Below are 26,752 nucleotides of genomic sequence, written 5' to 3'. Positions count from 1 at the left end.
TGCGGTCAGCTAACAAACTTCTAATTGTGCATCCCAGTGTCCCAGTGTCCCAGTGTCCCAGTGTTCCAGTGTCCTAGTGTTCCAGTGCCCCAGTGTCCCAGTATTCCAGTGTCCCAGTGTTCCAGTCTTTCAGTGTCCCAGTGTCCCAGTGTCCCAGTGTCTCAGTGTTCCAGTGTCCCAGTATCCCAGTGTCCCAGTGTCCCAGTGTTCCAGTGTCCCAGTGTCCCAGTGTCCCAGTGTCCCAGTGTTCCAGTGTCCCAGTGTCCCAGTGTCCCAGTGTCCCAGTGTTCCAGTCTTTCAGTGTCCCAGTGTCCCAGTGTTCCAGTGTTCCAGTGTCCCAGTGTCCCAGTGTCCCAGTGTCCCAGTGTTCCAGTGTCCCAGTGTCCCAGTGTCCCAGTGTCCCAGTGTCCCAGTGTTCCAGTGTCCCAGTGTTCCAGTGTCCCAGTGTTCCAGTGTTCCAGTGTTCCAGTGTCCCAGTGTTCCAGTGTTCCAGTGTTCCAGTGTTCCAGTGTCCCAGTGTCCCAGTGTTCCAGTGTTCCAGTGTCCCAGTGTCCCAGTGTCCCAGTGTTCCAGTGTTCCAGTGTCCCAGTGTCCCAGTGTTCCAGTGTCCCAGTGTTCCAGTGTTCCAGTGTCCCAGTGTCCCAGTGTCCCAGTGTTCCAGTCTTCCAGTGTCCCAGTGTTCCAGTCTTCCAGTGTTCCAGTGTTCCAGTGTCCCAGTGTCCCAGTGTTCCAGTGTGTGAGACCTGAATCACAAAGGTGTTAAAGGGGCATTTTAAAACAGGATGCTCTATAAAGCATGCCCATACAGGTCTACAGTGCTGGCTATTAACTTCTTTAACACATGAGGGTTGATAATACCGAATGCAAGAATGGCATTACAAAGTCTTATAATACTATTGTGGTTTAAGTAAAGAAACAAACTATATCTCTGTGCTGATATTTTTAGTTTAATTTTAACTGGGAAAAGTGTCTGGATTTTGTTATTTTGGTTGAGTCAAGTGTTTGGTTAACTCTGTGCTAATCATTTAGGGTCACATTGAAGACACTTGCATGTACGATCACATCGCCAAACTAAAACTTAGCAACTTCTGTAAAGTACTAGAAACGGAAGAGATGAGGCCCTTCTCTCTGCCTTCAGATTTCAGATTCAAATGTAGTTATCTTACCAGGATAGAGCCCTTGAGATATACAGCCATCTTAATTACAAAGGGGTTCACAGAAGAGAAGACTACATGGAATAACACTGTAAAATCAGGTTTGAAACAAAATAAATTAAAAAAAAAAAGTTTCTGGTTTACACTCGGAAAAGGTTAACAAAAATACAACAATACTTGACTAAGTCTTGCATTACTGGTAGCAATATTATTATAACTGGCAGATATAAATAGGAAGTTATTACACATTGTGTTGCCTACAAACACCGTTTGTTGTCTTCAAGAGTAATTTCACAGGAAGTTCAGGGTTCAGGAAGCAATGTGACTTCCTGCCTTATTTTTGGCTTTCATGTGGGGTGAAAGAATTTTCTTCCAGATGTTTTCAGTAAATGAAGGCTTTGCGCAGTGAATGGATCTGTTTGACAGGAAGCTACAATGGCTTCTCTCAATGGGATAATCCGAGCAATGGCATAGTGTTGGAAACTTCCAAAAACTTCAAATAGCAAACTGCTAATATTGCACTTCCTTTCAAGGTGTTATTGATTAGCTTTGATCCCTATCAGGCTCCCCAGAGTGTTCAGATGCCAGAACCTGTAATGCTAATGAAAAGTTTCCAGAATGTGAAATTCACTGCCATTCACCGTGTACAGTAGGTCTGACGATTTGAGCTTTAGAGGAAACACATTTTCAAGGCAAAAGCATATTTTGTGCTTTCAATTGGCTTTTAAAACACTTGCTTGCTATTGGCTGCTGTGCATGGACAGTATTTAAAACACTTGCTTGCTATTGGCTGCTGTGCATGGACAGTATTTAAAACACTTGCTTGCTATTGGCTGCTGTGCATGGACAGTATTTAAAACACTTGCTTGCTATTGGCTGCTGTGCATGGACAGTATTTTAAACACTTGTTATGATAAACACATTTGTATGCAGATCAAATAATATTGCAAATAAACAAGTTCAAGATTCAGGACTAGAGAAAATGCTGCATTTGAAACTGTATGATATTGTGTGACATTATCACTGCAGTGCTAATGTCACCTCCAGTATGATGAAACATGAGAATAAATGGACACTGGATCTTGTGTGTGATATAATATCCAAATTATATGCGTGAATATTGCGTGAAAACTATATAGTTTGAATATCAGCAGCTAGTAATGTGTTTTCTAAATGCTGGTTTCAAATAATCAACGTGAAATTAACAGGAAAAGTCTTACAAGAAACGATCATGTCTAAGTGGTAATAAACAGTGAAGTCTGAAGCAGGGAGTCTGCATCAGGTACAGATTAGCAGGGATTCATTTCTGATAACCTATACATTTGACTCACACTCCGACTCACTCCTCTCCTTATCCTATCTACCCTTGGACCACCATTACTCAAAGTCAGACTCCATACCAGCGGTCTCCCTTAGAGAAGGTGGGATAATCCAAACCAGATGTTTAATGAGAGAACTGGGACAGCTGAGAAAGAGGCTGGTGTGCCTTCAGAATCACTGATGGATCCTGATTGTTTTTTAGAGCAATCGAACTGAATGGATTTGGCTGAGTGATCACATGCAATAGCTGCTTTAGTAGCTGCAGTACAGCAACCCATTCTGACCAGCACTCTGTCAATCCATGGAGATCTTTCACTATCAGGACCAGGTCTCTAGTGAGACCATTTTACCCAATCTCTTTGGTGTCTGTAAACAAGGGAATCCTCTGCAATTCACACTTATTGGCACAATATAAGCTGTTGTTAACAAGGTTTAAAAAACGACTGAAAATATTGATTGTCTCTTAGCATTGAAATCTTGGTTTATATTTTGAAAAATAAAATCTTGCGAATTGAATGCCTAATCTCTTGATTTCTGCAGAGGTGTGGTTGGCAATGCTGCTTATTTCTTTCTCAGTCCACGTTGTTAATCCCATTTCTTACTCACTGTGTTTTCCAATTATTATGTACGCTCATATCAATCCCATTCTGACCCACATAACAAGAAAATGCCTATAGAATAAATATGTTGTTTTTTTTCCAGTACAGCAAAAAAAAAATGATTTTTTTTCCTGAAAAATTTGCCTAAATTAAATATCTTTTTCATCGTCTTTTTAAGTGTTAAATTACACTGGCTTTGATTCTGCTTTGCTTTGCAGAAAATATTTGCCTTTTTTCTCCACTCATAAATTTCTTCTTTTTTTCCTTTTTTTTTGTAGTTAAAATAGCTACCAGATGTGGATCGCATGCTCTGTCCGCTGCCATAGCAACCAGGAGATCTCATTAGGCTGCTGGCTTGCTTACAGGCCTCTCCTAAGGCCTAGTTGTTTCTGAGACCTGGCAATTGATTACAAGCCAGGCTCAAGGATATGTTTCGCTTGGCAGAAAACAAGTAAATTCCACCCTTTCTACTGAAATTTGACTCCTGTATCTTGGTAAAATTAAGTTTGTAAATAAACAAACAAACAAAAAGCCTTTAATCTGCAGAATTGTGGAAAGTGTATTACAGTACTTACCAAAAACGTGTCATTCCATAACTAAAACCTTATGACGATTTGAATACAAGTTATGACACCATTGTGAATAAAAGCACATAAGAGTAACATCTGAATCATTTGAATGGTTAAACTAAGGCAGTGTCCTTAAAGCTGTGCCTGTCATGCCAACTGACACTAATGCTGTTATAGTGATGCAATAGTGGAGGCACAAGGGTAATTTGCTATTGTGTGCTGTTATTCTCTTCTTGTGCCATTTGATACATCTGTATTTTAATTTAATTATGCTTTACATGTAGACGTTTGTAAAAAGTCAAGAGGCAAAAATGACCATGCACTGGACCTTATGAGAAACGCATCAAAACACCCTGAGGTCCATCGAGTGCAGGTTTCTGTTAGGACTGGGGCAGGGTTAAAGTTGCACATGTTGTCCATTAGAGAATTCTAGTCAGTATAAGTGGTAAATATGGTAGAGTTCATACAACTGAATTTTGAAGTGTATCCAGAGTCCGACCAGTGGAAAATGGCTGTTGAGAAGGCAAGGCGATTCCATTTTGGAAGACTGCTGACAGCCCCATTCAATTGACCTGCTTTCCATACCTCGGATTTTGCCTGAGCACCAAGATGAAGAGGACTTTTTGGTTTGTTTAGTCTGTATTTAAACAAAAAAAAACAAAAAAAAAACAGGCATCAAAAAACATGCTGCCAGCAGCGTTGCACACCGCGGTCTGGATTCAATTATAAACCATATGATCCACATTTTCTGTTTCCCTTCTGCCATGCCCCCTTTCCCCCCCTGAAGAGTACAAATACTGGGCACATGATACAAGTGTACAGAGCTCTGACTGTTAGGCCATGAATAGGCCTCTTGTCCTGACGTGGAGCCCAGCAGTGGGCCATTGGCTCCAATTTCTCTGCTGGTTTGATTTGACCGCAGCAAACTCCAGTTAAATAGATGCTCTTATTTCCAAAGAGGCAGGCAGGAGTAGACTGGAAGCTGTAAAACAGCAATTATTTTAAGAGTGGAGTTGCTTAAAAAGGCTTGTGACTGCCAGTGTGGCTTTTCTATCAACACGATATTTCTAGGACCTGGTGCTGTAAGCTGTAATTATATCACACACACATTCAATTAAAGTGTCATTATAGAGCAGCACGGTAAATCTGAGTCAATAAGGGCGCTGTGCTTAAAAAAAAAATTAAAAAATGTGTGTTTAACCATTTCTCAATATTTTTTTGTGAAAGGAAAATAAAACTGTCCATGTTGAAGAAATAGCAATCTTTTGTCTTGTTTCACTGTATGTACAAAAAAGGGGAGCAAAATGTAATTCATCTTTTTAAAGGGCTGTTTGTCAACACTTGCTATCGTCTGAAGGGGAAACCATGCGGCAGTCAGTAATTCTTTTTCTATGTCTGGACTCTGTTTGGCACTGGAATTGATAAGCATGCGATAATCACATTGAAGCACACTGTTTTAAGCCAGCCATCAAGAGCTGGAATGCATTTCTCTGGTGACAGCCTTGTGTGGTTTGGTTCCCATGGCACCGAAGGACCCATTGAGAAAACGGACAGAAATCAACCAACTTCCAGAAAAGTGTGATTTTTTTTACTATTTCTCTTCCTGAATATAATAACAATTTTTTGTTATATTCCACTGCCAAAAAACGAGCTTCCTTACTAAGAAAAAAAATCAAGGATGATTTCCTAAAATGAGAAAGCAAATAAAGAATATAGTTCTCAAATAACATTAAAATAATAACTGATTTCTCACCTGGTTGCAGAATCACAGTCTTATGAATACTGGTTGGTATTGTTTTGAAAGCCCTTTTATACAGACTCACAGGAACATCTAAATTCAATCACCCCACTAACATGCTCGATGAATACGGCCCAAATGATTTAAGAGAACAATGGGGCCAACTGATGTGTCAGTATTTTTGATCTGCTGTTAAACTCCCAATTCCCTGTTGGCGGGTTGATCCTTTTCAAATACCATGTCAGAAACCAAAAAAGGGAGCATGTTTTCAACTTCCAGCCTTTACTGTCTTTGAGCAGGAGTTTAAACGTAAATAATGCAAGTTATTAGAATAAAATTATATAATAAGCACTGCTTATGCACATTTATAATAATACTGATACAAACAAAAAAGACATCTTTATACAGAGAAACATATGACAGCTTATAGTCCAGAAAACAAATGTACCTTAAAAAAAACAACAACACTCAATTAGCATTCACATAGCACTCAAAGAGTCTGATTGTCAAAGATGAGATACAGGGCAGTTCCTCTGTTTACTTTGTGTACAGTAGGAGCCGTATTGACGTACCCAAAGACATATAAGACCCTTACATCCTTAAAAGAGTATACATTTTGACAGCTGCATTTTACTGACAGGACACTTATGGAGATATCAGTTCTGTTTGTGTTCTGATATTGCTTGGTATTCTGGGTAGGTACGGCGGATATAAGATATGGATCATACAGTGTCCTCGGCTGCACGGTATTTCAAAGGGAGGGTTAGATCCTGATACAGGCTTTCATTCTATAGGTTTCATTTGTTCAAAGTGAGACCTTTGAGGAAACGATCAGGGTCTAATTTCACAGAATGTAATGTGTTGTAATGTATTTATTGTCCTGCAGGTGGCTAAGGGCATGTAGGTTATCCTATAGTGTCCATTGCAGCAGGTGTCTATATAGACAGAACAGTGTTCCACATCTGTACAGTGACCAGCACATACCTACATGGAGCAATAGGTGGATACAGGCATTAGGTCAAAGGAGGGGTATTGGGAGTCTTTCAGTCTCTATAGTCACCCACTGCAAACGCAACACATTAAACCTGCCTTCTTGCAATAGCCCTCTGTTTCAAAATACAAAGGCATTAGAGTAAAGTGGGAATGTCGATGGTCCTACGAACAGAAACGTTTCTCAGAGCTGAGAGGTGTCTAAGCAGTAATGAGGCTCTTGGCTAAGGTCACTGTTAGAATGGGACCCTTTGCGAAATGCGATCAGCGGTTTTCTAGGTGCCTGCTTCAGGTGAATGTAAAAGCAGCAAACTGTATTGCCTTTTAGTATTGAACTGACGCGGTTAAGCATTCTGGACTTGATTAAAATACCCCAGCATGGAGTAAAGCCTAAGGTTCACACTGCTTTTGGAATAAAGCAGGACTGGTATAGACAATGATTGAAAAACACAGACACAGACAATGATTGAAACTCTGCTCTCCAAATTGCAAGTTAAAAATAATCTGTTAGTCTCAACTGAATGTCAAAACCAGTCATTGGGGCTGTGAAATAACCTGATCTAATCATTGAGGCTGTTGGCTAAGCATTTTATCTTTTACATTCTTTATGTGGAGGCCTGTGGAGCACCAATTTGCCGACACATAATAATAATCTCACTATAAAGAAAACTAAATACAATTACCAGAGCAGAGGGAACTCTAACCTGTGTCAGAAACACTCTTGCACAGCCTTCCAACGCCTGATATGGTGCGTGTCCGAAATTAAAATATCAACGTTTTTAACAAAGATCCAACCATGACTGTCTGTAATATAGGGTAGCTTTTGGTAATGGTTCAAACTGATAGTGATATTTGCACTGGGAAGGAAGGCAAGTTTTGATTGAATGCAGCATGGAGCATAAAGATTTTTTGTACCTTCAAAACCAATAATCACCAAAACCATGGCCACTAGATGCACGTAGATAATTGATGATGTATGAAATATCATATTTCTGAAACCAGCATGTGACTGGGGATACATTACATACAAAATTGAAAGCAAAAATAAAACAAATGTCCAACACTGCAGATTCCTCGCTGCTGTTCGTTTACTATCCTCGACGTGCCTCTCGAAACCTTTGGCAGCTTAAGATAACAGTGAATGCTTAGAATATTGCAGAGTTTTATAAAAGTTTTATAAAAAAAAAATATATATATATATACAAAAAAAAAACATACAAACAACAAAAATAGTACTGACATTGTAGTCCTTGTAATACTGAATGGCCTGCGAATCCTTATCCTTCTCTCTGACATCTTAATGATTAACAAATAATGAAAAAGCGTAGTCCAACAAATCCCTGCTTAATTCAGCAGGCAATATAGTCTGCATGATCTGGTCCTTTTAAGTGTGTGGCACACAAAAAAAAGATATCACCTCCACAGTATTAAATCCTTTTGAAAATCTTTTTATTTTCATTGGTCCTTCAAAAAAAGAGTTGTTAATGTTGTCTGTTGAACAAGACACAAAAAAAAATAATCATCTGACAACCTTGGCAGAATGCCAAGGTCTGTAAATTTCCTCTACTTGACCATCTGAGGTGGCATGATTGCGGTCTTTGGGGGAGAGTCCAAGGTTGCTTCCTTATCTTTCCTTCTAGGAGGCTTTTTGATGGGAGTCTTCTTGGGTGTAGGGTCTCCTCCGTCCTGTTTGAGGTTATTCAAGTCCTGTCTTTCTGGGCTCTTTGCTTCTGAAGGTATTATCTCTGAAACAGGGGTGACTATCTTCTGCAAGCTGCTGGAAGTGGGCAGCAGAGGCTTGCTGGAATTGTGGTTGGGCCCAGCGGGCGCAGAGCGTTTGGTCTTCTGAGGAGGGGTGGGCTTCTCCCTGTGGGACTGCGGAGAGGCTAGACCATTCTGCTTCGTCATGCCCTCGCATCGGTTGATGCTCTGGGTCTTCTCCTTCAATTGGGCGGCCAACAAAGTGGCAGCTTCAGAATTCATGTGAGGGTGGATCACCTCAGAACGGGACTTGCTGGGGCTTTTGGGCACCTCTTTGGTTTCGCTGCCTTTCTTGTCCCCGTGAAAGTTCCCGATCTTCTTTAAAGCATTCTGGACGGCCCCGTTGATGTGTTCCATCTGTTCCTGGCCAGCCCTGGTCTTGTGCGATTTGTGTTTGCTCGGGGAGTGTGTTTCTTCTGAGCCCTTGCCCTCAGGGGAGCTCTGCTCCTTGCTGTGTTTGGCTCCTTTCTCCTTGGTCCTACTGCTGTGCTTCTCCTCGCTCTTCCCTGAGGTCTCACTTTGGCTTCTCCTCTTCTCCTTTGTGGGCACAGGGCCCTGGCTGGATTCTGGATTCTGGCCGTTTCCAGCCTTGCCATGGATCCAGGAGATTTTGGGCTTGGTGGAAGGGTCCGGAGGGCGAGGCTTGGCTCTTTCTGGTGACGGAGGTTTGCCGTTGCCCTTGACATTGCTGCTGTTTTCGTCCTCGGACTGCTTGGACAGCCTGGCGATCCTAGCATAGAGAGCCCCGCTGGTGGATTCGGAGCCGCTTGTGGATCCCTCGCTGTCAGAGGATTTCAGCAAGGGTGTTTCGCTGGTGTCCCCCGGCAAGGCTTTCCCTGTGTCCTTCAAAGAGGTGTACTCCCCAGCATCTTCCTCGCTGATCGGCGGAGCTACCTTCTCTACCACATTGGAGCTTCCCTTCTCTTTGTTTTCGGACATAGATTCTGAATAGAGAAAAGACATTGTATTAAAGAGTTCTTGACATATAAGCCAGTTTACCGACAGAAACTACAAGCTAGAACAATGTGAACTCGGTGGCAGCAGAACTGAATCGTGCAATGCCCTGCAAGCAGTGTGTGGTGACTAACCCCCCAGTTCTATTTCTACATCTTCCTGTCTCGTCCTGAAGCGTCCCACTAGTCAGGTTAAAGTATTTGATGCAAGATCCCATATTTTTTTTATGTCAGACCAAAGCTTTCCTCTAATCTTTCCTGTTTCAGTCCCACTTTTGGAAGGTTGCCCAGGAAAATTTTTGCTCTTAGTAACATTTCCTGTTTTTGTTTGTACAGTTAATTAGCATTGTGATTGTGGAGAATAGGTCTACTAGTATGAGTCATTTTAGCTCTCTTTAGCAACCTGAGCAGCGAGAATGACTCAAACAGGGGAGTGTCACTCTACCTTCATGGGGGACGCAGTAGACGGGTCCATCGTCGCTGGTCTCGAAGGATGAGAAGGAGCCCCTCGATGACCAGGAGGGGGAGGGCTGCTCCATTGCAGAAGGAGGCTCGATGAAGCTGCAGTTGAACGTATTCTCAGGGTCATGGTGAGCAACTGAGGTACAAAAAACCCATAGAGATTATTAGAGATACTACTGCTAATACAAATACTTTACAAGCACGTGTCACTTTCAGGAATAGGGTTTTAGTTCACACATAACTACATTTGACTTTCTGACACTTTATGTAAAGTGAGTCTGGGGAGTCCATTATCTGAGTAGAATGCATAAGCAAGGAGATGAAGAGCTGCCATAAACTGAAAGACCAAAGGACCTACAGTTTGTCTTCTGAAAGTTTTTTTCATACTCTCTTTATAATTTATGATACAAGTAAAAAATATAGTTTTTCAAACATAAACAGAGTAACAGCTTCCCTGGCTTCTCAATAGGAGACACTTCATACAAGACCCTATTTTGAATCAAGCTCGCTGGCAAATTTTCAGATAGGAATACATTTACTTTAATGTATACAACTAGCAAGAAACTGACAACTTGCAAGAACAGCAGTTCAACTGCCACGCCCTGCTTGCTGGCTTTATGCTGTTACTGTAGCTTTTTACTGCCTTTGTACTTGCTCAAAATGGGGACCCTGAACTTTTTAAATCCATAGAATTGAAACAGAAGACCAACATTACACAAGCATTCTCCTACGGTAACATGTGCATTTTGAACAGTAACATTATAAAGAAATCATACCATCTGTTGTACAAATGCTTTGCAAGGCAACTCAAAATTATATAGTTTTTTTTTTTTAATTGAATATCCACATTGTAAAACATGGAAGGACGATGTTAAAGATTGCCTGGGTAGCAAGGCTGGACACTGTGTATAAGCCAGGACTGCATGGAGCCCTTTCTGTTCCTGCAAAGCTTCTTTGATGTGGATGTTTCATAGTGACCTGAGACTAGCCATTCGCCCACAGACGGTATTTTGCCGTGACCGCACAGGACATGCTTGTAAACTTGGCAATAACATGAAACATGTCTCTTTTGTTTTGAAAACCCTACAGTGAACTTCTCTAGGGGATATATTTTTTTTGTTTCATTTCGTATTCACTGCCGGGCTCTCTAGCAGCTGTCAGTAACAACTATCGGAGTCTGGGGTGGGGGTGTTGTAGCCCCCTGACATTCCGCTCCTAGTCTGGGAGCACTACACTGGGTGGCACAGTGGAAATGACCTTGTTTAGGACACCCATGGATTCCCTAACTAGACCTGATTACAATCCTAAGTGAAATGCGTCCTTATAGTCCCTGTTCACAGTTGTAGAAGATGCACATTTGGGATGCTGCTGATCACATAATGGCATCTACATTTGCCTAGTGCTGTCATTGCAGCTTTGTCTGAAGGTTTACTGTTTTCTGTTTGTCATTAAAACTAAACTAAATATTATTGCATTGCTTCGTTGATCTCAGACAGTACATGGACTGGGAAGTTTTTTTTTTTTTTTATGTTTCTAGCCTTTAAAAATAGTGCATACTGTAACTTTGCATTGTGCATGAAATTATTTTTCTTGCACTGACTGGGGTTCAAAATATAGTTTATTTACATTATTTCCTTATTAACAAGCCAACTGATTGATTCTTTTGCATTTTGTATTACAAATGCATCCATTCAGTGTTATTTATTTTGGATTATTTTGGAATGTAAAAAGAATGAAACTGACATCCATTTCAAATCCAGTTTGAAAACAAGAATGAGTTAACTTGAATGCATTAGTTTTGAATATAAAGTTAGTTTACTATCTGAAGGGGGAGTGTCTGAAATTGGACCGTCTATCTCCCCTCCTTGTCCTTTTGCCTCTAATACAGCACTAGACATATATACTGATGGAAAGCATTGACATGAGCCAGCCGTTGGGAAACACAGCTGCTCAGCCTAGCCTCTCACAGCAGGTGTCCTCATTAGGCAGTGCTGTTCGAAGAATTCTGCGACAGGGTAGGCAGGTCCAATGAGCAGGGAGAGCAGCCTCTGATATTTCATTTAGAGGAAAGAGGTGTCAATGTGGAACTCAAAGCTTGTCACACGGTAAAACTATCACAGTGAAAATACCAGCTGCTTAACAAAAAACAACAAAGAAAGAAAGCTGGGGTTGTGTTTATCAGGAGGGGAGAACGAATTGAGCAACTGGAGAGAAGCTTTCAGGACTGCAACGTTTCCTCCAGCCTCCTCCCTTTGTCTCGACACATCTGCTGCCACTGACCTTGTGCCTGGTAAATCAAGGGGCTGACACAGGCTGGGATAAATGTGGCCACTTCCTGTGGGAGGCCCTGAGGCCCCCCTGTGGAATGCGCGGGATTCGGGTTCCCTGTGAGGGTAGGGTTTCAAACAACGGAGAGTTCAGTGTAGAGGCAGGGAATGAGGAAAGCAGAGCGACAAAAACAGGCAGAGAAGAAGAAGAACTGAGCCCCGCTCCTGAAAATGAGGAGGCTGCAGGACTGGGGAAAAGGTGTACAGCTCAGCAGATGTGGGCTACCGGCCAGACGGGTAGCCCAGGGAGATTACACTGACATGATTACTTTTACTGGTTCCATTTTTCTCACAAATGTTTTATTTATTATACTTTTTTAAAAATTGTTTTTATGCATACTTCCCAACAACTGTCGGAAACAAACAAAACTAATGCTCATACTAGAATTTCTGTCCATTCCTTGTGCATAGTAACTATAGAGCTTGTGCAGTTACTGGGCTATTATGCAATAGTTTCCCACCATTTTTTTTTTTCTAAAAGGTAAAATAACTGCACTGCATATTTGATCTCTAAAACGCATTTACAAACTCAAGCACACTGTGATTCCAGCTGCTGTTGCATGTGCAATTCCAAGCTCTTCAGAAGAAGCATATCATACCTGATGCTCAGCCCTTACTTCTTCACCAGGTTTTCCTTTCTGTGTCAGATCACTAATCGCATGCAGCTATGGAGCGCTCCTGTATTTTGTAATACGCGGCACAATGGCTAGACTGACTTGACTGACTTGTGGTGAATTATAATTTTTTTACCCTGAAGTCTTTACAAAAGTACACATTGTTTTCTTAACTTAGTAATTAGATTAGTTCTTTTTTTGGCCAACATTTTATTGCAGATTCATTCTTTCTATTATGAAGTGTTTTTTCAACATTTGCTAGCTGTTGAAAAAAAACCCCACCCTTTTCCACTGTTATTATCTGTTTTAATACTCTTATTATATGGCTTGACATATTCAGAGCCCTCGTCTATGAAACTATAATGCTGGTTCAGCCTCTGGTTAAAGTCCCCTGTGTACAATTCTATAGTCAATTAACTGTTGTTTACATTGACGTTTACTGTTAAACAAATACTGCCCAGTATTTAGCTGCTGAAACCCTGTGCTGGGCAGCAAGAAACCAGTGAAAGGGGTTATAGCTAACGAAACAATCCCATCAATGTTAACTGCCATGCATTTCCATATGCTTTGTAGATCCCATTTGAAAGCTACACACATAGCAAATACGTATTCTCACGCATTTCAGGACTGCAGTGCTGTGCTCCGTGGATTTGGTCAGACAGCATAATTCCCAATGACAGTGACTGTAGAGTTTAGAGAACAGTTAAAGATGTTAAAATCTGCTTTAGGAAAACTCTGCAACCCTGTTACCAATAACACACGAATACAGAAGTGCCCCAAACAGGAGCTATGCAATCGGTCAAACACAGCAGCCTTTGATAAACCATCACTCCTCGCCACTAACCCCCCCATCGTTTAATAATATAGCTCTTTGCTCGTCGACTCCTTTTTGAAAACGGGACTGTTTAAGCTTGTAATAATATGAACACATGGCACGTGCAGACTGCCAAGAATAATAAGGCTTGCAACCAGAGCATTCCTTTCAAATGAAATAACATTTGGTGATAAAAACAGACTTTTTCAACTCTCTTTTCAGTGGAAAAATTACTCTACAATGAAAATGTTTCATTAGCTGCATCCAAAATATGCTGCGTTAATAAATATCTATAGCTAGCTAGCTACTAATATTTATGTACCCATAACTCAGGGACCACTTGTCTTCGGAAACCTAAAACAATGAGTGCAGTGTTGTGGGCTGGGATAGCCTTGACAGTCGGGCAAAAGTATTTATTCGTTTTTTTTATCTAAACATCTGTTCAGTTCATCCCATAGGGCTTAAACTTGACTGAGCTCTGGAGGTCGGGCAGACCAAGGCTCAATGCAATCACATCTCATGGACAGAGCGAGCAGTTTAGCCAGAAATGTACAGTTTGCTTCCTGATTTTGAAAGGCAATTCCAGGATGACAATGCTTGTTCATTTTGATGGGCCAGGGAGAAGGCAAAGTGTTAGACTCTCCCTACAGGAGACGTAAAGGTTCAGGTTCTGTAGCCACTGATAAATACTCTGATCATTCCACAGCATCACAATACAACCCAGTGCAGAACAATGTGCAGCGCATACAGTAGGCTCTGTACATTTCAGTCTGGATTCAGTTCAGTGGCAAACCTCCCATACCAGGCTTCAATCACTGAGCAAAAGGCAGCAATTCTTAGGATGCTGGGCATCACTGACATAGATCAGCCTTGGAGAAAATAGAATGAACGAGGGTCATTTCACTACTATGTTGGTTTTGCCATTATATCATGCTATAAACCATAGCTATATACAAGCCCTGGCCAGATATATAATGGAGATGAATGTCAGAACTCGGATGGCCATGAAAGACCAGAGCTGATCTAAAACCAATTGCGACTCATTTGGACTCACCCACAACTTTTGGCAGTTTTTGGCGTCTCAGTGGAATCCTGGGGAATTTGGTGCTGATCCTACTGAACCTGCCACAAAGCTGTCTTCGAGTTTTCTTGCTGTTCGCAGAGTTCTCATGCTCTGGACTGCAAGGAAATGAAGATAATTAAAGCATAAGGACCCACGATAAAAAACACAGTTCATGAAAATGTGGAACATAAAATGTAAAGAACGTAAAAACATGGCTGCTTTGGTATTCCTTCATAATCAAAATACTTGCTGCAATGAACTTTTTAGCAATTTTTATTTTTTTTAGGAAGTTATAAGTTCATGCAATACACAATCAGCGTAGAGCAATCATTTATTAACTGGAGCATTACGTTGTCAGTGATGTGTTCATGATATTGGAGCACATTTAGATAAAAAAAAACAAATAAATACTTTTGCCCGCCGGTTTAAAATGTTTTAAAGAAGCAAGCTGATATGTGAACGCTGGTCTCCTGCACCCTGGGTCTCCCTGTGCTGTGATGTTCTCAAGACACCCAGCCCGGACTTACTCGTTCTTGTTTTTCTTGCGGCAGACGCAGCAGCAGCACAGGAGTGAGAGGAGGAGGACGAGGAGGAAGATCACTAGCGCCCCCGCTGCAATCACGCCCATTCTCTGATTGGTTTCTGTAAAAAACAGAAGCGTTTACTGAGCCACGCAAACTTTGGCTATTACTCACAGTTATAATTTATGTGATACCTACTGTGGGAATCATTGGTATTTTCCTTGAATTTAACTAATAGATAGTTTACCCCAACATATACAGCAGTCCAGTGATGCATAATAACAGAATGGACTCCAGTCCCAAGCACCTGTGTCTAAAAGGCCACAACCTTACTGTGTACAGTTATTATTTTTAAACTTCAAGCCTTTGCATCCTAAGATCCATCCTGTAGTAGAAAACTGAACGTGAAGAAGTTGCAAGGCTGAATGGATTCTGTACTACCTGTTTACTGGTACTAAGGATTTCTATTAAGAGTTGTTACAGTTCAAATTAAACCAAGGCAGCTGGTCGGCATTTCTATGGAAGTGCAACAAAAGCTCTTGAGAATGCTTTACAGTCAGGAAGAATATGGCTTCATTGAGCAACTTGGCACCAAGCTCTGCTCCTGTCTATGAATTGTTGCGCAAGGCTAAAGTTCAGCGCCTGTGTTCACAGCTGGATCAAAGAAGGGCTTGTTTAGCTCTGACACTGTGACATCATCATTGCTGCCCTGGATTTCCCTGCACGTCCGCCCACGTGACCTCAGCTGACTTTGCTTCCCAATAAATCCTCTCTTCCTTTCAGCAGGAGAAAACACAGAGCCATCCCCTTCCACCCTCGCTCGCGGTCAGGGGGAACCCTGCCAACGAACACAACCCTGAGAAAGAGGGGAGATCTTCTGGTAGCAACGTCAAGTCTGCTGGGTGTGTATTCACAGCTACAGCTATCTATAAAAGCACATGTGGACATCATTGTGGTTTTGTAGTTATTGCTATAGATAAATCTAAATATACAAGTTTTTGGGACTGAGCATGAACCCGATTTACTTGGATTTTCTGGGATTGTAACGAATGCCACTCATAGCCATCTAAGTAGATTAGCTTTCACACATAGGTGTATGCCAAGCTATTACTACAAGTTAATAATATTGATACCTAGTTTTTACCTACTTTGCCCAGGTCATACTTAGAAAACAATTATTTAAAAGTGCAAATTTATAGCTGAGGAGTAGCTGAAATAAGTTAAGCTTCGTTCTCACGGATAATTGAGGATGTTTCTTAAATGGATCACTAGTGTATAAAGAACCCCCTGTGTATCCCTGAATAAGGGACAGCAGGTTTCACAATCTCAGTGAGGTAATAAAGTAGCTCACGCATGAAGCACTCCCCAGTGGTGGAGTTACAGGTACTCTCATGGCAGGAGCAGGCATGGGCACAGTTCACTCCATACTGACCAGCTGGGCAAGTCATGTTACAGCTGTGGAGAGGAAACAGAACAAAAACAAGGCTTAGGGTAAGAGAAGAAGAAGAAGAAGAAGAAGAAGAAGAAGAAGAAGAAGAAGAAGAAGAAGAAGAAGAAGAAGAAGAAGAAGAAGAAGAAGAAGAAGAAGAAGAAGAAGAAGAAGAAGAAGAAGAAGAAGAAGAAGAAGAAGAAGAAGAAGAAGAAGAAGAAGAAGAAGAAGAAGAAGAAGGCTATTTTTGAAACATATAACTAGAGCAGACTGGCTCGGGGGGTCCCTGACTCATCACTGTCTGAGATGCCCGAGAGCAGTGGCTATGCCCTTGAGATTCCAGCAGAAGTTATAAAAAGGCAGAGATAAAAAATAGCTTGTGTCTGACTGGAAAACATAACAAACATAAACATCCGTCCTTCAGGATGTAAATTATGTGAGCTCTGGATGAAAGACTAGACAGCTTTATTTTTTCAATAATTTTGTATTGTCTCTGAGTCCCTCCTCGCATTTTCTTTGTCGTTGTTCGGTTTCTAGATCAAAACCTGAAGAACTCTAAACTTGCAGGGGGTATGATTACAGCATCACGACAATAAACTCTGATCAGATGCTAACATACACATGGCCAATAATAAATGGGGGTTCTGCTGGATATGTGATATACTTAGACAGTGTACACATGTTCAACATGATTCTGGGCTAGGAAAAGAAAAAAACAACTGTGTAGTTTAAATCATAAGCCATTGTCAAGGTTTTTACTATTGGAGTTACTGCATAAAAGAATGCTATATTACAGGCCCAAAGACTGATGTGTGACACTGTTTTGTGACATTACATTTTATTTACATGTGGATTAACAATACTAACTCAGCTGTTTGAAAGCATTTAAGGTGGCTTCACTGATTTCACTTTTGTTGCAAGGTGGTAGTAGCCTTATAGCTATCATTTAAAACAGACCTTATGCAAACATTGAGCCTGTCTGTCATAATGGACCTCGAATTACTCTTATGGGTGCACTGCTTAGTCAGTGTAGTTTGAAAGTTCTGCGGTGTGTATACAGATGATTATTAAGCCCTTTCACAGACATCTGGCAATAGCTTTTAGCGAGCCCACCAAAGCAGAATATTTCCCCAGCTGAACATAAAGGTATTTATACTCACTTGGTCCCATAGGAGCCCGGATTGCAGAGACATTCTCCAGTGGTGAAATGGCATTCCCCGTTAAAACAATCATTGCAGATGTTTTTACAGTTCTCTCCATAAGTTCCATTGGGGCATTTTATCTCACACCTACAAAAACACATCATTTAATTGGTCCCTGTGGATCTGGAGTTTAGATACGTATATACACACAGTATATGCTGTAAGTCCTATTGCCTCAAAATAAGTTGAAACCCATTTTAAGTGAATGAACCCAGTTACCGGTCTCCGATCCAGCCAGGGTTGCAGTGTGTGCATTTCCCATCCACGTGGTTGCAGGGGTGGCCATCTTTGCAGGGCGGGCACACTTCCTTGCACTCTCCCCCGAAGAAACCAGGGGAGCAGATCTGGTCACACTGGGTGCCGTTCCAGCCAGCTTCACAAGTCAGGCAGCGCCCTTCTGTAACTGTGCACGGCTGCTGCTGTTTACACCGCCCGCATCTAAAAGAGAAACTCAGTGAGTGCTTTCGAAAACTACAACTCCCATAGTCCTTTGCACTTACAAATCTAGGCCCATGAGAATTGGAGCATATATTTGCACCTTATTTTTTTGCTCACTTGTAGTTTTATTGAATAGCCATAATCATCCCTGTTCTGTCTATATTTACACACGGGAACTAACCTAACCTATGTTCACTACTCAGCACGCAGAACAACGATGGGTAACAGTGCTGGGAAAAAGTGATAATTATAACTAAGGGGTTAAAAAATGAATTCAAATGAAGTTTGAGACAGAACGCCAGATCCTGCAGTTACTACAAACATGCAGTGATTACATGATAACATCAGCCTCACGAGCTCATTCACTGAACCTTGAATTGGCGTCACTTTGGCTGGACAGCGCAACTTTTTAAAGCCTAATGACTTTTTCTGGGATGAAATCAACACAAAAGTAATCCATCTTCTGGCCAGTGCATGATATTAGAAATGTATGGAATGAAAACACCAAAAATATTTTAGGTCTATTTTTTTTTTTTTTTTTGGACTTAATTTGAAAAAGAAAATGGTGCTGTAAGGGCTGGTTTTGTAACTGAGTCATCGATATAGATGATGATATTGCAATATTTCTTGATAAAATATTGTCAAAAGGTATGTTGTTTTTTTCCCCTAAGTTCCACTGTTAAAGTCACAAAACATAAACACACATCAAGCTGCACGTCTCAACAGTGTAGTGAGCTGATACACTGCACTCAGCCACCAATAAAAAACAATCACAGTGTACTGGGCTGATACGCTGCACTCAGCCACCAATAAAAACCAATCACAGTGTACTGGGCTGAAACACTGCACTCAGCTCCACCAATAAAAACCCATCACGGTTCTGATACAAGCAGCACCCACCTGCGTCTGCAGCCTTGCCCATAGAAGCCCGCGGGGCAGGGCTCCCTGCAGAACTTTCCTCTGTAGCCTGGCTTGCAGGTACAGGAGCCGTCAGCCTGGTTGCACTTGCCATGGACGCACTGGCAGTACCTCTCGCAGCGCGTGCCCCACAGCCTCTCATGGCACTGGCAGCGCCCGCTGAACTGCTCGCAGGGGGAGTTGCTGCAGGGGCACTGGCTGTTGCAGGTACGCCCCCACCAGCCCGGCTGGCAGATGCAACGCCCCGTGCTCTGCTCGCACACTGAGCTGCTGCTGCAGTAGCACGTGTTGGCGCACTGGGGGCCCCACCAGCCCGTGTCGCACGTGCACTTGCCCGTGTCCTGGTCGCACTTCCCCCGCTGGCAGAGGCACTGGTTCTCGCACTTGACCCCCCAGCGGTTGGGGTTGCAGGTGCACTTGCCGATCACGTCGTCACAGCGCCCATTCGGGTGGCAGGTGCACATTTCCTTGCAGTCCGGGCCGAAGAACTGACCAGGGCATTCTGGAGGGGAAGAAAAGCACCAGGTCAGTTGTAAAGATCAGGGTGTAAAGCTCAGGGTGTACTGAAGTTAGGCAAGTGCTTGCAGCATTTTCTGCCATGTCTCACTAGTTAGTTTCTGCTTAGTGGTGTGTGCGCCCGTGACTGCTTCACTAAACACACACGCTGTGTGTTGAGTCAGGAACTATAATTATTCCTAAATGAATACATAGAGAAAAAGTGAAATCTGACTTTCCCCTGAGAAAAAGACTGCACAGGAAGGTAAATACAAATCAAGCAACTAAAATAAAACACGTCCGTGCACTCACTGGTCTCACAATTGGCTCCAAAGTATCCATGGCGACAGCGACATTCATTGGGTCTCACACACACTTCGTTCTCTTTGCAGGTAAAATTCCCTTCACAAACAGCTGCAGATAGACATTATGAGAGAACAGATGAGAAAACTTCACTCAGTAGTATGTGAACATTTACTGTCCTTGTTCAGCAGCGTGCACAAAAGTCAACATTTTTAGCTAAAAAGGCCTTACTTCCATGTTGATTGGTCGTTATTATTGTTTAAAATAGAAAACTCGTTAAAACTAACTTCTAGCAAACCGCCCCACAATCCCAGCCAGATGGGTTTTGTGTACTTCTAAAAGTTTACCACGGTATTTTTGCAAGGTATTTTTGCAGTTTTACCAAGCTTTTGCCATGGCTATACTGTGCATCTAGCATAGTTTACCCTGGTTTGCTGTGTTTTTTAATATGCTTTACTCCACCTCGCTGGTCTTTATATGCGTACCTATGCTTTACCATGTTTTCACAATGATTTAGTACACTTTGCTATGCTTTTGCTAAGGGGAATGTTTATGATTATCTCCTCTAAATCACTAGTATCACTAGTGAGTTAGAGGATCACTAGTACTAAAAGACTGGTAAATACACCAGTTCTGTCCTGGTTCAAGAAAGCTTCATTGTGCTTTTTAAAATGGGTCAACCTATTACTGTCCAGTTCTTACCCATCATTATGAAAACAGTTTAAGATAACAGTGATATCAGCTGTGCTAATAACTTAAGACCATGTGACACCAGGCAACTTTCCATGCAACTTGCTGCCGGGGACACTTTCACAAAGTAGCTCAAATCAAGATTCATCCATATTTCTGGCTTGGACTACTACAGTGAACATTGCTTGAAAATGATCCCATCAACAGCTGGCTTCATAAGCTGACAGAAAAATTTGCTCAGCAGTTGCCTATAGTAGGCTGCCTGTAGAACGCACCGTATATGAGCTTAACATACTTACGTGCAATGCAGTCATCCACGTGCTGCTTCCATCCAGGGCAGCATACAAACGAACTGAACAAGAAGAAAATACCAATATTACTCATTCATTTAATAATAGTGCATACCCTTGAGCTACAATCAGTGAACTGTGGACTGGCTGGTTTCAAAGAGCAACCCAGCGGTTCCTTAGATAAAGAACTCTAACTGCGAGAAGTGTTGGTCCTGGTCTGTGAAACCAGCTTGCTTGTTGGATTATTATTATTCTCTTAGTAATGGGTGATACATACTGTTAAAACCTTTGATTGAAACAACCAAGCGTTGAGAGATCAAGCATAAAATAACGTTTTCATATTTGCTGGTGCTGAGTGTTTTGTATTATTATTTTTTAAACGAATCTCATTTTGGAACCTGCCATGCGTCCTTCAAACCCAAAGGCAGAAAGGCTGTGCAAATCACACTGCTCCGATGACATTGCTAAGCTGTGGAGCCTGATCTTAGGAATCAAGCCTCCAAATACAGTTAGCTTAGGTTAAACATGCTTCATTTTCCATACATGATCCTTGTTAAACAAACAGCACAGTCCATGAATGTTCACAGAGCGCGATGGTTATTTCACTGTTCAGCAGCTCATGGGTTGTTTGGCTAGGCTGTGGAATAACTAGAGCACTCCAAGAGCAATCATGGGTTGTTTGGCTAGGCTGTGGAATAACTAGAGCACTCCAAGAGCAATCATGGTGTAATCTATTACTTAACATCAGAATGAGAAGACACCCAGTAGTTTACTTCTTTTTGCTTTTTAAGCATTAAAGGGTCTCTCCACGGCATCCTTAACTGCTACCATCTTTTTAACAGCAAGCAGTCAAGAGGTCTGCATTCCCAGTTGTCTGAACTCCCACATAATTTTCCTTAAAAGACAAGCCAAGACAATTTGGATTTTCCCATAACCTCTGCTTCTGTGCACTTACATCCCCAATACGAAAAAAATAATATATCTTACCACGTGCCAAAAATCCTATTGCTCCCCTACCTACACACAAAACAATGTAAATATAGATTTTGGCAGAGTTTGCAAACTGTATTTTTTTGCATTTTTGTTTTTGAATGAGGACATGGATGGCTATAACCAACGTGCTGAATCTGCTTTAAAACTTCACTTTGTTTAAATCTGATGCTTCTACACACAGCTGCATGCATGTGTTCATGCACCTTCATGCCGGCACACAGAGTGTACTAAAATGATGTCTGAAGATTGGGTTCCTGGTCAGTTTCAAAAAGCTTTCTAGCAAAGTGAACATAGACAGCAAGCAACCTTGTACCCATAATCTAATGTTTCATATGTTCCCATAGTGAACTGGGGGGACTTGAAACTACAGCATGAAAGAGACATTAATTAACAATGAGACACACTGCAAAAAGAGGTACTTTGCACTCATATGTTGCTCTGCACATGCCCCCCGCCTGTCCCATAGACTCTGCTAGGACCCCACATCAAAGGGTTGCAGCTAACAACATCACTCTATAAATTTTACATGCGGTGCCTACATAAGTCCCAACTGTGCAGCTTTGAAAGAAACATCTAGCAAACACGCATATTCATCGTTATGGGTTAAAGAAAGTTCTTAGTTTCCATGCTTTGCTCTCAGGAAGACTGTTACTGCTTCGCTTCCTCTGTCGTTTCACTTCAGCTGGGTAAAAGCATGCTACTGGTTGGAAGCATGTCAGTCCATATGGAAAATAACATGTTGAAGGCTGTGAAGTGTTGGAGACAATTTCAAGAATTGCAACATGACCTGAAAGCATGACTATAGCATGTGCTTCTTTCAACAGTGCACATTTGAGACCATTATAGTGAGAGGAAGAGCACAACAGATAAGGGTTATTACATGACAGTGTCAGCTACTAACACCAATCCTGCTTTACTGTAACTGAGGAATAGGGGAAGGAAATGTGGACCCGAGGCAGCAGTCAAAAGGGTGCTAAATTGAAGTTCCACAATACTTACTGGGTGACTGTAAGTCAAGTTTTTGCTGTCAGTGCTATAAACAGTTAAGTCTGCATCAGTAGAATGTGATCTATTCCTGTTACTTCAGGAAACTTGTGTGTATTGCAGCCGCTTTAAAGCAGATGGAGCCTGTCCAGAAATGAAACAATTGCTCTTGTGATACACTGAGTCATTTCCTCTTTAAATAGCTTTTTAGACATGCTGACTAAATCGCTTCTTGCTTTAAGAAAGGGTCAAATGCCTCAGAGGCTAAAACAATGTTGTTTAGTGCTGGCCCCAGCAGATCAACGCACAATGAACTGTTTCTTTGTAACGCATCCCTTATAGGAGTTTACCATCATGCTTTTCCCATGGTCTTACTGTGCACAGTTTACCATGGTTAATCCTGTTTTACCATACCTCTCTGGGATTCACAATGCTTTCACTATGCTTTATTAAACTTGTTTTTTACTGTGGAACCGCCTTCCTCACTCCATTCAAATCAGGTGACAATGTGACCTTTCTGCCAATCCCACCTAGGTTGGAGTGAATTTGAATTACAACATGTTTCAAATTGGAGCACAGTACAGCGCACAAGTGACCTTCAACAGAAGAGAAGTGGGGCCAGAGATAACATTGCAAATGCCAATTACAAAGCTGAAACATCGATGTTCCTGCTGCTTTGTGTTCATGACACATTTAACACATCTGCTATGTCTGTCAGTATTCCCATTTTAAAAGTATGCATGTGCAATCTAGAGAAGACTGCTGGTGCACTGCATGCTGCAGCTGAGCCAATAGGATCCGGACCAGTGGGTTACTGCAGGTCTACATGCCTCACTCTGCCTTCAGGGACAGAACTACAGGCAGACCGTTCAGATGGAGGTGCAGACAGCCATTCTCAGGGTTGATGTGCTTTTGCCCCACTGTGCATAGTGTTTTACAAAAGGATGTTAATGTAACTAATAAGAAACAACTCAGAGGCATGTAATAGACGTTACATGGGATCCTAAAGCCTGGGTTAATACATAATCAAATGTTAGGGTCTGTTCCGTTCAGTGGCACTGGAATGACTTTTCAAGTGGGGGTTGAAAGCCACTGAACAAAACTGTAACCCCTGTATGTGATGGAAGCCGTGCCAAGCCAAGGGGGTGCTGCCGCCCCCCCAGCACCTCTAGCTCCAGCGCCCTTGGTTCCATTGATCTAAATAAACAGTGAACTCTGAAATTGTTTCAGATAAGGCCCTTCCTGATATTGGATATATTTATATTAACACAAGTACACAGTTGCATGCATTAGCCATGTGTTTAAAATAATATACAATTAATATAATAATGCTTTTTTTGTATTATTATTTTTTATTATTTTGATATATTCTGCTCAGATTATAGACGGACAGCAGTATGGTTTTCTTACTGGTCCTGGGTAGTGAGGTTGTTTAGTAACAAGAATTGGGTTACTGCCCCTTGCACTACACACGTACCCCAATAGTGACAAGAGCGCCCCCGTGTGGGCCATGTTAGACATGGAAACAAGACAGCTGTGAACATCTGGAGGCATGGACCAGAGATCTGACCTCATCCGTGATTGACAGCAAACCAGGGTGTCACTACATCGAGAAGCTCAGAAAACAGACTAGAAAAAGCGAGTTCACCTATCTGTTTGTACTACATAATTAATAATAACAAAGCATTGTTTGCCGTTGTTATTAAATAAATAAATGCATAGATAATAAATGAACAAACAAATAAATAAATACATAAATAAATAAATAAATAAATAAATGTACAAATGCCCCGGAAATAACATCTGTATGGGTGGTAGTACGATTGTGACATTGTTACAGTTGACTTTTTGAAGAGAAGGGTGTTACAAAAAGCTTTTGACCAGAGTTTGGCCCATATACATCTCTTTATTACACAACCCGTGGAAGTACAATTTACCGCAACATGCCCCGCTCCCTAACATGCCCAGCTGCTTCATTTGACTTACCCCATTCCCCTGCACACGTTTCTCCCTTTAGGGTTTAGATCCTGGCTGTAACTCAGACAAACGCCTAAATACAGAAACAGAAAAACAGCCAAGGTTTTCTTCGTTTCCATTTTACAACCGAGAACATCCTTCCAAACTCTTCTTACCGCGTTCATCCCTCCTCTTCAGAAAGGAGACGCTCGCTTTATAATTCTAAATACGCACGGCTGTGTGTATCTCTGTGTGTATGTGTGTGTGTGTGAGAGAGATCAATTGAATCCAAGGACGTGCTGAAGTAATCCAGACCCCAACACTGAAAAGCATCCACGCATCCCAGCGGTGCAGAGAACAACCCGACTCCGATTCAACCCCAAAGGAAAGAAATAACGGGACTTGGTCTCCGTACACTCAGAACAGTAAGGCAATCCAAACTTCTTAGAGCCGCTGCCTGTTGCTCCTTTTCGCATCTGTAAGTGTAACTTGGGATTCTCGCTTCTTCGCGGCGTCAAAGATAAAGCAGCACAACAGCTTCGCGCAACTTTTAAAAGTCAAGTTACAAAGTTGTACCCAAATGCATCCAGAATAAGAAAACGCAGCTTGCCCCCTTCTGTAAACGTCATGAGTTTTTTTTTTTTTTTTTTTTTTTTTTTTAAAGCCGCTCACAGGCTTGTGTGTGGGTGGGGATAGGAGGGGTAACAGAAAAAAAAGCAACGGCGTAGTTTAGCAATGTGCTCTGTGGAAATAAAGATTAAAAAAAAACTCAAGAAGCCTTCAATAACCCAATCGAAGAAGGTGCAGAAATGCTACAGAACTGGGTCTAGCAACCCAGACCTGCGTTTTCAGCGCGGAAGCGGGAGCATGCAAGTCAGGCTGCTTGGTAGTTGCTCCTAGCAGCAGGAGTGGCAAAAGGAAATTCCTGATTTGTTACCCTATTCCTTGGCCCAGGCTTTAGGGAATTAAGCCAGTCTGCGTTTCGTACAGCCAGAGTTTCTCGCTGCTCTTTCGTTTCCTGCTGTCTGCTGCACGTGTCACTCTTTCACGCTCCACTTTTCTTGTATTCCTTTGTCTGCTCTGTTTGCTTACTTGCCAGCATTTAACATTAAGATTTATTTTATGAAATGTTATTTGTCACATTGTTTATCCTGGATAGTAATTCACAATGCATTATTATTATTATTATTATTATTATTATTATTATTATTATTATTATTATTATTATTATTATTATTATTAATAATACTACTACTAATAATAATAATAATAATAATAATAATAATAATAATAATAATAATAATAATAATAATCACAACTACTTTTATTACTAGTATAATACCTAACAATTTTGTTCCCAAAACTAAATAACTCTGAAAATTGCCACAACGTTTCAGAATGTTAACAATTAAAGCTTTGACTTTATACTTTAGGTTACCTGCAAATGCATATATATATATATATATATGTGTGTGTGTGTGTGTGTGTGTGTGTGTGTGTGTGTGTGTGTGTGTGTGTGTGTGTGTGTGAATTAGAACCGGACAGTTATCTTCTGCATAGATTGAGTGGAGCCCCGTTATAAGCGGCCTCTGCTGTCCCAAAAAGACTCAAAACCACCCTGAATAGTGACGAGCTGTTAACCATGTAACTCTGGCGCCCCTGGTGTTCACTGTGGGATGGCAGCCTGGATTCAGAAATATGAAGTCAGAGACTCACAAATGAAAATGTACATAATGAAGAAGCACTATGTAGGTTTCTTATGTAATCCTATTATAACTAATACAGTGCCAAAATACTATACGATACTTTATAAGAGTGTGTTATATATCTTAAAGGAGTTTTGTTTTTGTTTTTTTTTATAAATCTGAAGGTTAGTTTCGAACAACAAAGGCTTTATGCCCTGATCTCTGTTTGATTTGATTTAGTTAACTAATTGTATGTTGATATTATTTATAGATACCACTAATAATACTAATGCTAAACTACTGCATAACACATACAATGTGAAATGGTACCACTAGGTGTCAGTCGACTTTGTGAAGTCAGGCTTTGTCAAGTGCATCTTCCACAACTGAAACGGAACTCTCTGTACGCCATATTTAGTTTATCACAAAGTTTAAAAATTGGAGATCCAAGTCCTTAAATCTATACTAGTTAAAAAAAAAATGT

General features: G+C 41.4%; 1 protein-coding gene across 1 annotated transcript; it reads right to left on the bottom strand.

The window, feature by feature from the left end:
- Positions 1-5,645: 5,645 nt before the first annotated feature.
- Positions 5,646-25,510, bottom strand: LOC121299865 (scavenger receptor class F member 2-like). The gene is made up of 11 exons (XM_041228032.1): positions 24,614-25,510; positions 20,660-20,712; positions 19,680-19,781; positions 18,855-19,374; positions 17,736-17,954; positions 17,475-17,603; positions 16,237-16,340; positions 14,892-15,006; positions 14,356-14,480; positions 9,530-9,682; positions 5,646-9,075 (listed from the first exon to the last, which is right to left on the bottom strand). Exons 1-11 carry the CDS (start codon positions 24,766-24,768, stop codon positions 7,934-7,936), a joined length of 2,817 nt encoding a protein of 938 aa, XP_041083966.1. The 5' UTR covers positions 24,769-25,510; the 3' UTR covers positions 5,646-7,933.
- Positions 25,511-26,752: the final 1,242 nt, after the last annotated feature.

Source organism: Polyodon spathula, chromosome 25 (genome assembly GCF_017654505.1).
Source record: "Polyodon spathula isolate WHYD16114869_AA chromosome 25, ASM1765450v1, whole genome shotgun sequence".
Lineage (NCBI taxonomy): Eukaryota > Metazoa > Chordata > Actinopteri > Acipenseriformes > Polyodontidae > Polyodon > Polyodon spathula.
This window is presented reverse-complemented; position numbering and strand designations above follow the sequence as displayed.

Excerpts from the sequence above, each read along its gene's own strand:
- LOC121299865 (XM_041228032.1), bottom strand. The coding sequence starts at position 24,768 with ATGAACGCGGTAAGAAGAGTTTGGAAGGATGTTCTCGGTTGTAAAATG. Across the intron at positions 14,481-14,891 it reads CGCAAGAAAAACAAGAACGA|TCCAGAGCATGAGAACTCTG; the intron begins GTAAGTCCGGGC and ends ATTTCCTTGCAG. Across the intron at positions 9,076-9,529 it reads CTACTGCGTCCCCCATGAAG|AATCTATGTCCGAAAACAAA; the intron begins GTAGAGTGACAC and ends TTCTCTATTCAG.